This window comes from Pseudorasbora parva, chromosome 11 (assembly GCF_024679245.1).
Source record: "Pseudorasbora parva isolate DD20220531a chromosome 11, ASM2467924v1, whole genome shotgun sequence".
In the NCBI taxonomy this organism is placed as follows: Eukaryota; Metazoa; Chordata; class Actinopteri; order Cypriniformes; family Gobionidae; genus Pseudorasbora; species Pseudorasbora parva.
Genome location: NC_090182.1, coordinates 19,650,935 through 19,668,835, shown reverse-complemented (window position 1 = coordinate 19,668,835; position 17,901 = coordinate 19,650,935). Strand labels below are relative to the sequence as shown.

Genomic DNA, 17,901 nt, shown 5'->3' with positions numbered 1-17,901 from the left:
GAGCTTGCTCTTTTCTCTTTTCTCATCAAAAATCACATCGGAAAGGCATTTATTTTCAATAAAAATCAAGATAATTTTCTAAATGTGGAAATAAAGTGCCATTTAAAAGAATTAAAAAAATAAAATAAAATATTTTAAATAAAATAAAAGCATTTATTGGGTAGGTGTAGGCTTATAGTCTAGTCTTATAGTCAATGGGCTTATAGTGTCCCTTTACGGTGGCATCCATTTAATAATTTAAATAAAAATAATAATTTACACTCTGTTATTACTGCATCCTGTTAATGTACAACGATACTGAGGTGCAAATGGTATGTATCTGTCAATTACTATTTACACATATTGCAAAGAACTGCTACTTTTATATGGTGTAAATAGAATATATCACTATTTTCTAGGGGTGACCTAGCCTAGAAATCTAGACACACCCTAGCGGCAGCAAATTTAATTTGCCCGCATTAAACATTTTGATGTGGGTTTGGCTTGTCAGGCTAGGGGTGACCTAGCCTGACAAGCCAGACCCACATCAAGATGTTTGGTCTGGAAACTCACCATAGACAGGGCTCAATCCGAGGGGGGGGATAAACAGTTGTCTTTCAAACTCCCTCTGCACGCGATAGGATAGCGGTACACCAACCGGAGCAACGACGGTGAAAGGGAGCTCGCTGATAGATTAAACATTCGCCGTATCCGGTCGGCTAAACTCCGAACACATCTTCCCTTTTTAAGAATGACTTCAATGCCGCTCTTTGTTCTTTTCTCAGAGGAAAGCTTAACTCCAAGTCTTCCGGAGGCGCGGGCAGAGCTGATTCGAAAGACCGCCGCCGTTCGCCAGTTTCTGTGTTTACTAAAAGACTGTGTTACTAGAAGCACGCAAACGCAACTCGGCCGTCGTCATTATGGCCCCGCCCGCCGACTCTATAGTCTACATGATGTGATTGGGCCGTCCAGATTCTGAGGAATACAGCTCAGATAGGAATTGAGAGTTGCTAGACCACACTTGCGGACAAATTAAATTTGCTGCCGCTAGGGTGCGTCTAGATTTCTAGGCTAGGGGTGACCCTGAATAGTCGAAGATTCCATGCATCGATATGCGGAGACAGATTAGGCCACTGATCTCACGGTCTAATCTTCGCGGATGTTATGAAACGAGGACCATACCATTTCGGGAACATGGGGGTGCTCAATATTTTAAAGACGTGGCGCTTTAAGGGGGTCTCACACCAGACGAAGCTCAGCGCAGCACCGCGCTGTGACACGTCTTTAAAATTTTAACCCATTTGTTGCGTCCCAATTCGGCTACTTATACTACGTTTTAAAAGTATGTACTCTTTTTGTGAAGAAAAAGTACATACTTTTGAGTGTGTAGCAGAAGAGTATGGAAGCTTTGGGACATACTACTTCGTCATTTTTAACGGACTCTGTCGCTTAGTTACGTGCATCCCGTCAACTTTTAAACTGCCCTGTCAATCATCGTCAGTTCAAATCCTCCACATTCAGTTTAATTTTCAACATCTACATTTTTCAGTTGGCTGAATTTGATTTCTGCGAATTAAATTGCATCAATTCACAGAATTTGAGCTTGGCGTATATAAAGTGCCCGTCTGGTGTGAGATACCGGAGACGCGGCGCAGAGCTTTAGGCATTTAGGTATAATTGTTTAAGAACAATTATACCTAAATATAATTTTAGGTATAAAATTAGGTATATTTAGGTATAATTGTTTAAGAACGTGCATGTAAATGCACTCAAAGTGTTCTTTTCATTTCTAGGCAGGGATTTTTTTAGGTTTATTCATCAAAATGTTCTTGTATATATTTGTGTGATATTCTTTATTTCGATTGCGGCTTTAAAATGTTATGCGAGTACGTTTTACGAATGTTTATCCATTACCTTTTATTTAAACCTAAATAAGAAAGCCATTGTCAGTTGGTCTGTCAGTTGGCAGGCAGTTTTGATCGCTTTATTAAAAGATGTTCCCGACTTTATCATTTGAAAGCCTGCTTAATATAAAAATGTTCAATACAAAGTAGGCTATATTTCCAAAATTAAGTTTTAATTAGGGATGTCCCGATCCGATCACATGATCGGAAATCGGGCCCGAACACGTGATTTCGGACTCGATCGGAATAGGACGTTACATCCCGATCAGGACTTGGATATAATGTATATTCTGGGGTGAGGTGAGCATGATGACGCATCGATAATATGGGTTGTAACTTGAAAATAATGCTTTATGTATGTTTCTGTAGATGGATACACGTGCTGGCTCCTCGGTGATACATTAAAACAGCGCTAATATCACCCGTGGGCCGTGTATATTCGCCAGAAGACGCGAATGAGAACGCGCGCTCTGATCTGTCTCGGTGCATCATCCGAGAGCGCGCACTCGTCTCACAGCGCGCAAATATTGAGTTCTCTTTCAAGACTTGCGCTTAAATGGACCAACTCACACAAGAAGTATATCAGCATGTCCATCTTGATGAGTATCCAAGCAGACATAGTCTGAATATGCCTTAAGAGGACTTTATACAATCGAGAAAGACGACGCAGAGCCTTCCATTAGGTCTTAAAGGGGCAGTAACCTTTACTGCTGTCTAGGGCTGGGCGATATGGCCCAAAAAAATTATCACGATATAATTTAGCATATCAGTCGATATCGATAAATATCACGATAAATGTAAAATGTTTATTTCTTTAAAGTTTAAAGGCATATTTTTGCTCCTGAGTGAAATATGTAGAAAACAAACAGTTAGCTGTGGTTTTAAACTATCCTTTATTGTCAAAACATGACAAACACTTCCCAAACAAATTAACAATTTATTTAAACTGAGGTAGATTTATTTATTAAAATCTTAACTGTGGCCAGCATTTTTTTACTCAACACTATATATCAATAATATATCATTATACAGGGCTTGAAATTAAGCATGTTCATGTGCTTGTCCTTCGAACAAGTAAATCGTTCAAGCTTGTCCAAGTAAAAGATTAGCTTGTCCGGAAAAGTGTGTGTGTGTTTGTGTGTTGTAAATATAATTTATTCTGAAGCAATATTCTCACCAGTGTTCAATCAGCTTTGACATATTTAAATCTGCATCATTTGAAATATGTGATATTTTCACCTTTTATAAAGGGCATTTTCCCTTAATCCTATTAAATATAGGCTAAGCTTCATGTTTCATTTTATATTTGTAATTTTGATCAATACATTTAATTAAAATAAAACACTATAAGGGCTGTTACCATTCAAATTAAATAATTTACACTGAAAAATTACAACAGCATTAAATAATGTTTTGAGATTTGTAGTTTTGAATAGACAAATAAGACATGTTGGAAAGTATGTTTAAAGATCAAATTAAACCACCAGTAGGTGGCAGCAGGTGGCCGTCGTATTGAGCGAGTCATTGAGTCGTTCATTCAAACGATTCATTCAAACAATGAATCGTTCATTTACACAGGTTGTTGTGAGACGCGTTGTGGTTCTGCTGTGAACGATTTTCGCAGCTTAAATAGAACAAAAACGCTCAATATTGCATCATATATATTTAATTGTGTAAGTAAAACACTAAAAACGCAAACGGTCAAAAAAAAAAAAGCGTTTTAAGAAACATTTTGAGGCCCCTTCTCTTGCCTCACAGTGGATTGGTCCACCGTGCATCTCACCGACACACACACACAAACACACCTCACCGACAGTGGGCTGGTCGGGAGAGAGAAAAGTTCAGTATTTGTGGATCTCCAGTAAGGGCTGTCTAGTCTATTTTATTAATTTTAAACACCAGATGACATTATTTCTCTTTTGATACAGGCGATGCGGAGTCATTAATACATCACCAAAGACAAACAATTATGATAGCGATGTACAAGTCCGATGTTTTAGTGATTATAGTTTGGTAACGTTAGCCTGTTGTAAATAAGTCACCCACTACAGCTAACAAGGTAATAAGCCGTTGTGTGAATGTAGTTAATGTAGATTCTGTGTTGGGCTGCATGTTATATGGAAGGACTTTGAAGAAACACGATAATTTAATAATTAAATTCCGTGTGGTGAGCGTGAACCTATGATAAGCAGTCCACGCACGTCGCTCTGTTATATATCGGATGGGATCGCTAAAATAATAATAATAATAATAATATATTTTATTTGTAAAGCCCTTTTCATAGTTAAAAACAATCCCAAAGTGCTAAAAATATCTCCAAACCACTCAAGCTGAGCGAACTAACTTGTCAACGATATCTGTGTCCCCCGAGCTGGCCGTGAGCGCTGCATTTTCTTCACTATTGCTCATTTTTATCGCTCCACTTATCTCCGATCCTCCAAGCCTGTCAGCCATATGGTCAGCCACAGACTGTAAACATTACCGCGTGCAGCACGCAGACGCCCGGTCTGCAATACGCATGCGCAGCATTACGCATAGCGCGTAAGCATTATATTGAGAATTTATCGACCTGTTGTTATCGTTTTATCGAGGAAAATTATATCGTGATAATTATCGTTATCGTTTTATCGCCCAGCCCTACTGCTGTCTGTTTAATGTCAAACAAAAGATAGGGAATCACTAACTGCTCTTGATTAAATAGCTTTTGTAAGGATTATTCTTTAATTTAAACAGTTAAAATATGCAGCTATTTTACATTTAATTAGCCTACTTTATTCAATTTCTCTACCTAAAAACTAATGTTAGACCTATAAAAACTAGGGATGTCCCAATCAGGTTTTTTTGCCCTCGAGTCCGAGTCCGAGTCATTTGATTTTGAGTATCTGCCGATACCGAGTCCCGATCCGATACTTCTATAATACATAAAAAAAGAATAAAGAAGAGCGAAAAAACGAACCAGGATGTTCCTTATTTTTTATTTTATTCACCTTATTTTAACATTCAACAACTCTAACAAACAGAGCACTTCTGTGAGGTAGATTGAACAATCAAGTAATAAATAACAAATACTTTTGGATTTTAGTGCTACAGTAAATATAAAAAAGTCCGGGACCGGAGTTGCGCAGAGCAGGAAGTACAACGGCGATATCAAAAGCACACCCATACTCTCACAGATGCAGAACAATTAATTATGTTGGTGTGCAATAAACAGTTATGGAAATTAAATTAAATAATCTGCTCCCAAAAATCCTGAAAAAATCTGTTAGTGCCTCAGTGACAACTTCACTCAGAGAAGACGTCGATCTAAGCTCTCAATCATGACATCACACAGCCGTTTTTATAGCATCAAATAACTAACTAAAACTAAACTTATTGAAAAAACAAACACTTTAAATGAAATCATCGTGATGATAACTGCCTACAATGACATAAATCAACTTTGGGGAAAAAATATTTGAAGTGTAATTTGACTGAAGTGTAATTAACAAGGCTTTTCAGGTTTTTATTAGGGATGTCCCGATCCGATCACATGATCGGAAATCGGGCCCGATCACGTGATTTCGGACTCGATCGGAATCGGACGTTACATCCCGATCAGGACTCGGATATAATGTATATTCTGGGGTGAGGTGAGCATGATGACGCATCGATAATATGGGTTGTAACTTGAAAATAATGCTTTATGTATGTTTCTGTAGATGGATACACGTGCTGGCTCCTCGGTGATACATTAAAACAGCGCTAATATCACCCGTGGGCCGTGTATATTCGCCAGAAGACGCGAATGAGAACGCGCGCGCTGATCTGTCTCGGTGCATCATCCGAGAGCGCGCACTCGTCTCACAGCGCGCAAATATTGAGTTCTCTTTCAAGACTTGCGCTTAAACGGACCAACTCACACAAGAAGTATGTCAGCATGTCCATCTTGATGAGTATCCAAGCAGACATAGTCTGAATATGCCTTAAGAGGACTTTATACAGTCGAGAAAGACGACGCAGAGCCTTCCATTAGGTCTTAAAGGGGCAGTAACCTTTACTGCTGTCTGTTTAATGTCAAACAAAAGATAGGGAATCACTAACTGCTCTTGATTAAATAGCTTTTGTAAGGATTATTCTTTAATTTAAACAGTTAAAATATCCAGCTATTTTACATTTAATTAGCCTACTTTATTCAATTTCTCTACCTAAAAACTAATGTTAGACCTATAAAAACCTGAAAAGCCTTGTTAATTACACTTCAGTCAAATTACACTTCAAATATTTTTTCCCCAAAGTTGATTTATGTCATTGTAGGCAGTTATCATCACGATGATTTCATTTAAAGTGTTTGTTTTTTCAATAAGTTTAGTTTTAGTTAGTTATTTGATGCTATAAAAACGGCTGTGTGATGTCATGATTGAGAGCTTAGATCGACGTCTTCTCTGAGTGAAGTTGTCACTGAGGCACTAACAGATTTTTTCAGGATTTTTGGGAGCAGATTATTTAATTTAATTTCCATAACTGTTTATTTCACACCAACATAATTAATTGTTCTGCATCTGTGAGAGTATGGGTGTGCTTTTGATATCGCCGTTGTACTTCCTGCTCTGCGCAACTCCGGTCCCGGACTTTTTTATATTTACTGTAGCACTAAAATCCAAAAGTATTTGTTATTTATTACTTGATTGTTCAATCTACCTCACAGAAGTGCTCTGTTTGTTAGAGTTGTTGAATGTTAAAATAAGGTGAATAAAATAAAAAATAAGGAACATCCTGGTTCTTTTTTTCGCTCTTCTTTATTCTTTTTTTATGTATTATAGAAGTATCGGATCGGGACTCGGTATCGGCAGATACTCAAAATCAAATGACACGGACTCGAGGGCAAAAAAACCTGATCGGGACATCCCTAGTTTTAATAGTATTTGGGGCAGGGACATGTGTGACACATAGCCATGCACACTTACTAGCTATGCTGAGCAGTACTCTATATACAAGACTGAAAGATTGTGGCCGGTTGCATTAACTGCTTAGACTAATCTTAAAAGTTAATCAAATTTGTAAGTCTTCTAATTCTTCAAGACTAGTTCTAACTTTTTAAAGTTTTTTCAGTTATATAAAAAGGTAGACCAAACAAGGTCTTACCGTACCAGATAGGTTGGCTTTTGGTCAAGGAATCGCACAGCCTGACAGGATGCAGCCTTCTGTTTGAAAAGCACTCTAGTTGTTCTCCAGCGCTCCAGCATACATTCCCTTAAAGGTCCCGTTCTTCGCGTGTTTTCGAAGCTTTGATTATGTTTACAGTGTGCAATATAAAATGAGTTCATGTTTCGCGTGTAAAAAAACACAGTATTTTTCACCCAATTTGCTTATCTGTACAGCGCTGTTTTCTCTGTCCTAAAATTGGCCTGATGATTTCCTTGTTCTATGAAGTCCCTCCTTCAGAAATACGTAACGAGTTCTGATTGGGCCAGCACTTCCCTGTTGTGATTGGACAGCAGTTTAGCGCACTTTGCCCGGAAAGGTCCCACCGCAAGCGTGAATGCGCTCTTCTCCACGTGAGAGAGCAACAAGACCACGCCCTCTTTTTTGCGTGTTCTTGTGGGCGGAGGGTTAGTCAACAAACGGTTCTAGTGACGTCATTACATCCCTGCACTTCCTGCTGTAGTCCAAACCGGCCGTTCGCTGTAGGCTTTGAAAGGGAACTTCTGTTAAATAAAATATCTCGCTTGGCATTGAACTTTGAGCTTTATAATTTTACAGGTATTATTTATGCTCTAACATCAACATTACACACTAACTAAAGTTTGAAAGATGCGGAATCGTGAAGAACGGGACCTTTAAAAAGGTCACTTTTGCATTTAATGTCACAACAAACAGCTTTCTCTGACAGAAAATCAAGTCATAAACCACTTTTTCTCTCTCTCTTAAATAGTGTAAGGTTCACATTTACATGATGTTTGAGAACTATGCTGTCTTCAAAAGACATTTAGGCCTACAGGCATTATGCTACACATTTTTTATTAAACCAATCTGTGTTTTTAAAGGGTAAGCCTAAAATAATTATTTATAATAAGATGTTGGGATAGATTTTGTGCAAATTTCCACCATTTTATGCATTTTTACGTCATATAAAGGTGTTAAAGATGTATGTGCGTAAATGCACTGGCTTGTCAACATCCAATACTCAACCTCTATCAGAAGGTTTAAAGGCAAATAAATGCATGACAGCTTCAGTTCCCAAGCATTGATTTATTCCGTCAAATACAAAAGTAGTTTGGGTTAGATGTAGTTCTATGTGTGGTTTCTGAAATAAATAAACTATAACAATGAATAAATGAAATGCAATGCTTGAAAATATATATCACAGTAAATAAAGCAACCTTTAGTTATACATTGAGTAGTACAGGGTGAAATTAAACCAATGACCACAAGGTGGAGCTCTTGTTCCAGTAATAGAACAGAGGCATAACATTATTTTATGCTGAACACAATCAAAAAGGCCTACTCCTCATACATAATGTAAACAACACACCTAAACTGTATGCCAGTAAAGTAACAGCACAAATATAACGGCGATCCATATCAGCGTCGTTATATACATGTCTGCAATAACAGACTTGCCTGCATAAATGCGTCTGTTAATCTAAACATTATTAGCACGAGCAATAAATATCGCGGCAAAACAACAATATATGGAATAAGCATGCATATGTCTGCATATAAACCTATACACAGTCACATAATGATGTATATTAAAGTAAACTTACGTTATCAAGAACGCACACACACCAAACAAACCGCGATCTGTCTCATTGCAGCGACCGAACATTCTGTGAAACGAATTTGTTTGTGCATGTCCCTGACTCCACCCCCTTGCGATGTCACACGAATTCAAATTAAGAGTTCGACAGGGATTTTATACAAAAGGAATAAAAGAAAAGAAGCAGGCTACTACACTGTAAAAAAAAAAAAATGTTGATTTTTGTTGGTTTAACTTAAAAAATTAAGTAACCTGGTTGCCTTAAAATTTTGAGTTTATTGAAATTAAAAAGTTTAGTTGATATAATGAAGGGAATTTGTTTAATAAATATAAACTCAAAATATTATTGTATCTGAACCACATAAAAAAATGGATAAATCATGAAAATAGCACTATTTGGTATTTTTCACTTCGCATCAGAAATAAAACACACACAATTACCCAATATGCTTACAAAATCTTTTAATAATATTTTAATAAAGGTTGTCAAATCTCAAAAAATGTTCATTGTATTAACTCAAAATTTTAATTTCAATGAACTCAAAATTTTAAGGCAACCAGGTAACTTTTTTATGCAGGAAGGTGTTCAAATGAACCTCAAACAAATAAAGAGTTTGCAAACAAAAAGGGAAGGTGACCGCATGTGATCTCCAAACATTTTCATCATCACTCTAAATTGTAAAGTAAAATTGCTGTGGTTTGCGAAAATGTTTGAAAGAAAAGGTTACAGGAAGTCTGTGATGTCACAAAAGAAACAACACAGATGTGTACACAGATATAATCTTGCAGTACAGAAGTTTATCAGGGCAAGCCAATCACTCAAAGGCCGCGGAGAAAATGATGATTATTTGGATTTCTCTCATTCTTCTAAGTGAGATGTGTAAGTGTGTATCTAATGGATGTACTAATTGTCAATGATTTTCTGTAATAGACAATGATAAATCACATCCAGTGTTGGAGATAATTACTTAAATGCTATTTTATCCCTGCAGATAACTTTTTGACATAATTTTTTGTCGCAATTATTTTATTTAAAGAAATGTATTACCTTAAACATTTTTTTCACTGTTTATGAGAATTGATATGCCTATTGAAAAACTAAAATCTTAACCATGCATCTCATAAATTAATTCAATGTTTAAGCCTTTTGGGGCTGTATACGGTTAAAATACTTTCAAATTTATAGATGAAATGCATGTTTTAAAGTACTCACAATGACATAACATGGGTTTTCAGGAGTATGAGGTTATGTATTGTTTTCTCACATAATTTTCATTATTTCCCCCCATAGACTCAACACATTCCGAGGTTGTTTCTCAACCGGATCCAGTAATGATGGTCTCTATTGGGGACAATGTTACTCTGCGTTGCTTTTCTCTGATAGATCACAGTGATCCAATTTCTTGGTACAAGCAAACTGCTGGACGCCAACCTCAAGCAGTTGCAATGGTGCAGAAATTAGCTAAAACTCATGTTTTCAACAATTTTGAATCCTCACGTTTTAGCATTGAGATGGACTCAAGAAAATGTCATTTAACGATTTCAAATGTCATTTCATCTGATGAAGGAATGTATTACTGTGGCTGGAGACAGTACGAAACATATTTTGCTGGAGGCACATATTTGGCTTTAAAAGGTTTGCGTTTTTATCCTTGAGTACATTTATTGAAGATTCAGTAGTCAACTTTAAAAATCCTTTTCTTTTTAAATGATCTTTGTGCATTTGAAAGATTCCATTGCTGTTAAAGGTTCATTATGGAACCATCGATGCCAATAAAGAACTTTTATTTTTAAGAGTGAAGGAAAAAATACATTTGGAGTCATTATTAGTTACATATTTGCTATATTATATTCTAAATTATTTATATTCTAAAATCATTAGAAAAATATGACCTTTGTTTTTGACATGTGACATTATATATTTGAGAGATACTCCTCTGCATAAAATGTCTCCATGTCTATTTAGGATCCCAAAACCACCAATATAAATCAAACGTGTCTGTTCTTCAGCATCCCGTATCAGAGCCGGTCCAGTCTGGAGACACCGTGACCCTGCTGTGCTCTGTGCTGTCTGAATACACCGCCACAGATATCAGAATGTTCTGGTTCAGATCTGAATCAGGAAAATCAGAAATCCTCTACACTCAGAATCAGAGTAAGACTTGTGAGACTGACCCTGCACCGAGCTGCACGTTCACTCTGTCCAAGAACATAGTCAGCCAAATGGACACTGGCACTTATTACTGTGCTGTAGTCACTTGTGGAAAAATTATTTTTGGGAATGGGACAAACATTAATATAGGTAAGTGCCTAAATATTTTATTTTAGGTATTTTAATATTTTGTAGGGAATAAATGGTTTAGTTATTTCTGCACATGCTATTTGATTAAAAAAAATCGTTGTTGTATAAAGCAGACAAAAAAGAAAGTTTGCACAATATTAGAAATGTCTCTGTATACCAAAGAGCAAACATATTTAAATGAATGTAATATTCATGTAAGTATTTTAAATATAAATGATAAATGTACATCTCCACATGACATACTACATAATGTTTTACGGTCTTACAGTAAAGCCAGTGGATCCTCTGGTGATGATATTGGCTGTGTTACTGGGTGTTTGTGTGGTTGTGATCACTGCACAAGCTATTTTAAGTCATAAAAAGGACAGATATTACTGCAACAAAGGTGAGCATTTCATTTGTTACTTAAAATGACACTTGTGTAGGAAGTGTTTTTCCATGATTTGACCTATTCAAATCTTTTTAGATTTTAGTTTCCTGACAAAAAAATATTTTATACCATTCCATTGTAACATGATTTTTATTTTTTGTCTTTCAACCAGAAAAAGGGCCAAAAGACACTGAAAAAGAACACCCAACTAGTCAGGTGCGCATCATAAATTGATATTGATTAATTGATTAATGTATTTAATAGATGAATGTGAGGCAAAAATGTAAAGCGCTTTGGATAAAAGCGCTATATAAATGCAGTCCATGCAGTCCATTTAGATCATTTGGTAACAATAAGGTTCCAATAGTTAATGTTTGTCAATGCATTACAAATGAGCATTAACTGACATTATAGCTTTACATTTGTTACAGTATTTATTTATTATATTTGTTATGTTAGTTAATAAAAGGACAACTGTTCATCATTGTTAGCTCAGGTCCATTAAATAATATTAACAGATACAACATTTGATTTGAATAATGTTTTCATTAATGTTGAGGTTAATATGAACTAAGATTAATAAATTATTTAGAAGTATGTTTATAGTTAGTTCATTTTAACTAATATTATTAATGTTAACAAATGGTTCCTTATTGTTAAGTGTTACAGATAATTTCTTATGCAATTATTTAATTATATTTTTTAAAATTATTTTTATACTGCAAAAACTGTATATCCCCCTAAACAATTTTTTTACACTTTCAAAAAACATTATTTGTTTTCCTCATGGGGACAAAAAATGTCCCCACATGGACAAGGATTCTGTGTATTGCATCTTTGATATTTTGTGCCCATTATGTAGGGTTTACCAGGCCACACATACACACACATTTGGTTCCCTATCTACAGTCCCTGACAAAAGTCTTGTCGCTTGTGTACAAATTGACCTAAAGTGCAGCTGAAATATATTTCTAATCAAGATTTTTTTTTTACAAGAAATGGCTCATTTTAATCCCACCAGCTTTTGTGATAATGTTTCAGTGAAAAACTAAACTTTCAAAAAGTATTCTAATGTTCACAGCTTGGTAAAGCCCATTGAGTCAATTTTTGCAAAGACATAAGTGTTGTCACCTTGTCATATGAGCTTCACCTGTGACCAATAATGGATCAATTAGGTCTCAAGTGTGTATAAAAAGAACCCCAGTACGCTAGACCTTCACATCAACTGCAACTAGACTTCTGCAAACATGCCTAAGACTCACCCAGAGACTAAAGTTTTGATTATCAAGAGGCTGAAGACCAGATCCACTGCTGACGTGGCAGACACCTTCAATGTGTCTCAGCGTCAAGTACAGAGGATAAAAAAAAGATTTGAAGAGACTGGAGACGTTTTTGACAAGCCCAGGTCAGGCAGACCCCGCAAGACAACTGCTCGAGAGGACCGTTTGTTGGCTTGAAAATCCAAGGCCAGCCCATTTTCCACTGCAGCAGAGCTCCACGAGACCTGGTCACCTGAAGTCCCTGTGTCAACCAGAACTGTTTGTCGGATTCTGTCTCGAAATGGCCTCCATGGTCGTATCAGTGCCCAGAAGCCAGCACTAAACAAAAGACAATTGAAAAACCGTGTGGCATTTGCCAAGGCCCACAGCCTGCTAAAAGGATGGATGCTGGAAAAGTGGCAGAAGGTGGATTTTTCAGATGAATCTTCTGTTGAATTACACCACAGTTGCCGCAAATATTGCAGGAGACCTACTGGAGCCAGAATGGATCCGAGATTCACCCAGAAAACAGTGAAGTTTGGTGGCGGAAAAATCATGGTCTGGGGTTACATCCAGTATGGGGGAGTGCGAGAGATCTGCAGGGTGGAAGGCAACATCAATAGTCTAAAATACCAAGAAATCTTAGCTACCTCTTATTCTCAACCATAAAAGCAAGGTTATTTTCGTAAACGAAAACTGAAACTAAGACTAAAACTATTGGTCAAAAAACATTTTCGTAAACTGAAATAAAATTAAAAATCGGAATAAATAAAAAACTAAAACTAAATGAAACGAACTACTCTTACTAAAAAACTAACTGAAATAAAATAATAATTAGCAAAAATAAGTATTCGTTTTCGTTATTAATAAGCCCCTATTTAATGTGGTGGAAAATCTGACTGTGGCGGTTGAGGGAGTGTCTGTATATTGCGCTACTGCGCGTGAAGTGATCTGAGGAGATTAACCGCTGTCCTGTGACCGACGCGTGCAGACAGGCAACACATCCTAATAGGCAGTTCACAAAGAATCAATGCGTCCGTGGCAGTGAAATGGGAAATAACACAAGGTAATGAGATGCACGTTGAACTTCTTTTAACTTAAGCTCACTGTTTTAGAATGCCGTTTCTTACGCGACGAGAGACGCAGGCGCAAAAGTCAGCAACTATAGTAGCAAGTACTAGCCTACTGTGCATTTGAGATTTCATGTGCATAATATTGACAGGCTCAAAGGTGTTATCATAATCATTTACTACTACTAATATTATTATCTGTGTGGAGACATTTCCCCACAAAGTAGGGAATACCAGGACACACACACACACACACACACACACACACACACACACACACACACACACACACACACACACACACACACACACACACACACACACACACACGTTTGTTTCACTATATAAGCGAGGACATTGCATGGACTTCCATTGATTTTATATCAGGTTAATGATATTTTATATCCCCTAACCCAATCCCTATCCCTAAACCTACCCATGCCAAGAACGTGCAAAACAATAGATTTAAATAAAAACATGTTTTGGCCGATTTATAAGCCTTTTTAACTAGTGAGGACATTTAACTGGTCCTCACTAGTTAAAAAGGCTTATAAATAATAATAAAGTTATCATAATATTTTACTAGATAAATGAGGACATTGGTCCCCTTTACAATTATAGCACAACACACACACACACACACACACACACACACACACACACACACACACACACACACACACACACACACACACACACACACACCGCACAACAGTGTGTGTTGGCTGTATTCAGATGACTTTAGCTGTGGTCTTACGCTGCTAGCCTACATTGTACTACTGAAGAAATTAAAATAAGCTTTTAATTGTTTAACAATATTTCATCCTTGTTATGAATGATGTTTGTCTGGAATTTATAATTTTTACTTTTATATTTTACGTTGCATTTATTTTGTTCTTTAAGATAGGCTAATACTCAGAGGATCTATGTCAAAAATATCAAATATAATTTTTTAATATCAAAATATAATTTATTTCATTTTTAATCTCCAGATCGTTGTTTGTATAGGTCATAGTTTGACTCAAGCTTTTTTTCTCAAAGGTGAAGACCCAACTTTATGCATGTTTTGTAAGACCTTCCTGGGTTTAAACAATAATGCTCGTTTATCAAGTTATTTCACTTAAGGATGTTTAGTAAGATTAAACTCTAATCTGTGCAAACATTAAACTTTGCTGAAATTAAAAACCTTGATTTGGTCTCTACACTTCATTATGCTAACTTTGCTAAACTATAATTACTAAAACTAAAACTGAAACTAAATAAATAAAAACTAAATAGAAATGTATTTGCAAAATAAAAACTAAACTAAAACTAGCAAAACCATTTGTAAAACTAACTAAAACTAAACTGAAATTTGTAGCAAAATTGAAAACGATACTAAAATAAAAACTAATTTCAAAAAGCAAAACTATAATAACCTTGCATAAAAGAGGCCAAATTCTGCAGCAGGACGGTGCTCTATCGCATACTTCCATCTCCACATCAAAGTTCCTCAAGGCGAAGAAGATCAACATGCTCCAGGATTGGCCAGCCCAGTCACCAGACATGAACATCATTGAGCATATGTGGGGTAGGATGAAAGAGGACGCATGGAAGACGAAACCAAAGAATATTGATGAACTCTGGGAGGCATGCAAGACTGCTTTCTTAGCTATTCCTGATGACTTCATCAATAAATTGTATGAGTCCTTGCCAAACCGCATGGATGCAGTCCTTCAAGCTCATGGAAGTCATACAAGATATTAAATTTGGATCTCACAGCACCACAACTTAATTTGCTGACATATTTTTGTATTTGCAGTAAATTTGTTCAATTTCTGTATAGGCGACAAAACTTTTGTTTTGCCAAAATTTGACCTTTCTGTCTTGATTAAATGATAAATATTTTTTCTATGAAAATTATTTATTTCAGTGCATTAAACATCATTTGGGAGGGTTTCAGCTTTTCATATGAGCTATTTCTAACACCAATTAATTAATTAAAAGTCAGGTTAATATCAGGTATTTCTATAAAATAGATAAGCGACAAGACTTTTGTCAGGGACTGTATATGGGGACTCTCTAAATATACATAATAGTTTTTACTGTGGAAACTGTTTACTGTATGAGACGAGTCCCCACATTGTAAATTCTAACAAATTCAGTTTACTTAAAAAAAGTTTGGAAACCGATTGCCTTATTTTTGCAAAGCAAACTTAAAGGGAAAACTGAAGTTAATTTAAAGGGGGGGGGGGGGGGGGGGGGGGTGTATCAAAAATACTCCTTTTGGTTTCTCACAAGTTTCGGAGAGTTTTTTTTGAGTATGGCTCGGCTTGACGTCGATAGAGCGGAAGGTCCTTGTATGGGCCATACGGCCTCTTCTCCCGGAACCGTGCGCGTGCGCGTGACCAGAGCGAGAGAGGAAATGCATGCCCATAAACACTCTCTCAGGTGCAGATCCACTCGTCCGTGAACACTTCTGTCGCTCCGCGCTCCACTTTATTCCTATGGGTGACATCAAGCGACTTCAACGGGCGGTGAGTAAAACTGCTTCAAATATGTTGTTGGCTATCGTCGTGTAAGTAAACATCAGTAAACAACACGACCGTGTAAACCGTTAGTTAATTTATCAATGGAGCATGCGATCTATGGTGTGTGTTTAAATCAAGCGGCAACCTCCCGCGATCTCTCTTGAAGCCAATACGGAAGTAATGTAAACTACAATTCCTCAACTGGCCACTAGGGACAGGCTCCAGAAGGGAGCAGAATCTCATTGAGCCCCATGTTAAAATTCTCAACTTTAAAGCAGAAAAAAACATGTTTACAGCCTGGTACAAATTGTGGTTTTGGCTTATAAGGCTAATTTTGATCTTCATGACAACTCTGAGGGGGGTGAATTTTTTTATAACTCATTCGTTTATGTTATATAAAGCCTTAAGGTTCTGCATAATAAAGGGCGTGGTTACAAGTGGATAGCCATTTATCCGCCGTCTATAGTTATTGCGTCACCTCAGCTCCGCGCACATCCCGCCTTTTTGCCCATTTTCTGTTATCCGAGAGTGACACGCGATGACTCGCTCACAAGATGGCAACGCCCAGCTCGACCATACTTTAAGCTTCAGAACGGCTTATCAGAATCCTATGGGTGACGTCACGGACACTACGTCCATATTTTTTTACAGTCTATGGTTTAAATACATTTGTTTAGCTGACCAATATAGGTGTCAGTTTGTTTATTGGAAAACCACCCAAACATAAACCTAGCGTTCTCACAAAGCGTGCTTCTTCATTCAAATGCGCTAACTCCATTGTTGTTCTATGTATAACGTTACACTAGTCTGACGTGCAAAACTGTTTTGCTTGCTACTGCTAAGGTTTAGTTGCATACAATAGTCCATAAACCGAATCATGTCCTCATAAACTGCGAATAAACACACACAAATGTTGACAGGCCAATAAATACAGTACATACCACAGAGATGGACGTCCTGCCGTTGTTGCTTCTCCTGTTCAGTTTATTTCAGCCTCCGGATCTGATTCTGGATCATATATGTATTAGTTGAATCTGATTGATAGCCATGGTTTATTTAGGGTATAGCGTTTTCTTCTCCACGCTTGAGGACGTCACCTGCACTTGTCGTTCTTTAGCTCCGCCCACACAATACGCCTCCAGGCGCTCGTTTTTTTCCGGAAAGACTCGGTACAGCCTATAATTTCTTTTATAAGTATAATAAAACTAAAGACTTTTCGGAGATATGAAGGATGCAATACTACTCTATAGGTACTCAAGACTGACATGAGATTAACTGAAACTGAGTGTTTCACCCCCCCTTTAATATTCAGCTAAAAGTAAAGAAAGCTAACACCTCCCAAGTGAATTAAGTAATGCATATCAAGTCAGTTTAATGCCAATTCTAGTTAACATACTCTAGATATTAACTAATCTTACTTAAGATTTAACCGAAAGAATACTTGAGTAGTTCCATTTAACTAACAGTTTTATATTAAGTTATGCATAGTTTTAATCTGTCATTTTCAGCTATGGTGACTTAAAAAACTGTGCAATCGGTTTCCACATTTTCTTCAAGTAAAGTGAACGTATTTTTAGTAGTTCACCTAGCATGAATGCACTTAACTCTCAATCAAATAAGCTTAATTGCATCAAGTTGTACTTACTTAAACCATTCAAGTTGTGTCAACATATTCTATCTGTGAGCTGAGGAAGTGTACTCACAGAATGCATTGCAAAACGAATAAATTAATCACAGGGCAATCTTAACTTTGTTTTATTATTTTTGG

General features: G+C 36.8%; 1 protein-coding gene across 2 annotated transcripts in view; it reads left to right on the top strand.

Annotated features, from left to right (window-relative positions):
• nitr13 (novel immune-type receptor 13) overlaps positions 1 to 17,901 on the top strand; it is a 32,070-nt gene that overhangs the window by 11,937 nt on the left and 2,232 nt on the right. The window contains exons 1-5 of one of the 2 annotated variants that reach the window (XM_067457326.1): positions 9,419 to 9,502; positions 9,914 to 10,258; positions 10,589 to 10,924; positions 11,193 to 11,309; positions 11,467 to 11,510. In XM_067457326.1, coding sequence (XP_067313427.1) covers positions 9,460 to 9,502; positions 9,914 to 10,258; positions 10,589 to 10,924; positions 11,193 to 11,309; positions 11,467 to 11,510 — 885 coding nt within the window. In that variant the 5' untranslated portion in view covers positions 9,419 to 9,459. Of the gene's footprint in view, positions 1 to 9,418; positions 9,503 to 9,913; positions 10,259 to 10,588; positions 10,925 to 11,192; positions 11,310 to 11,466; positions 11,511 to 17,901 lie in introns of those variants that run through there. The other variant, XM_067457327.1, reaches the window with a different exon arrangement.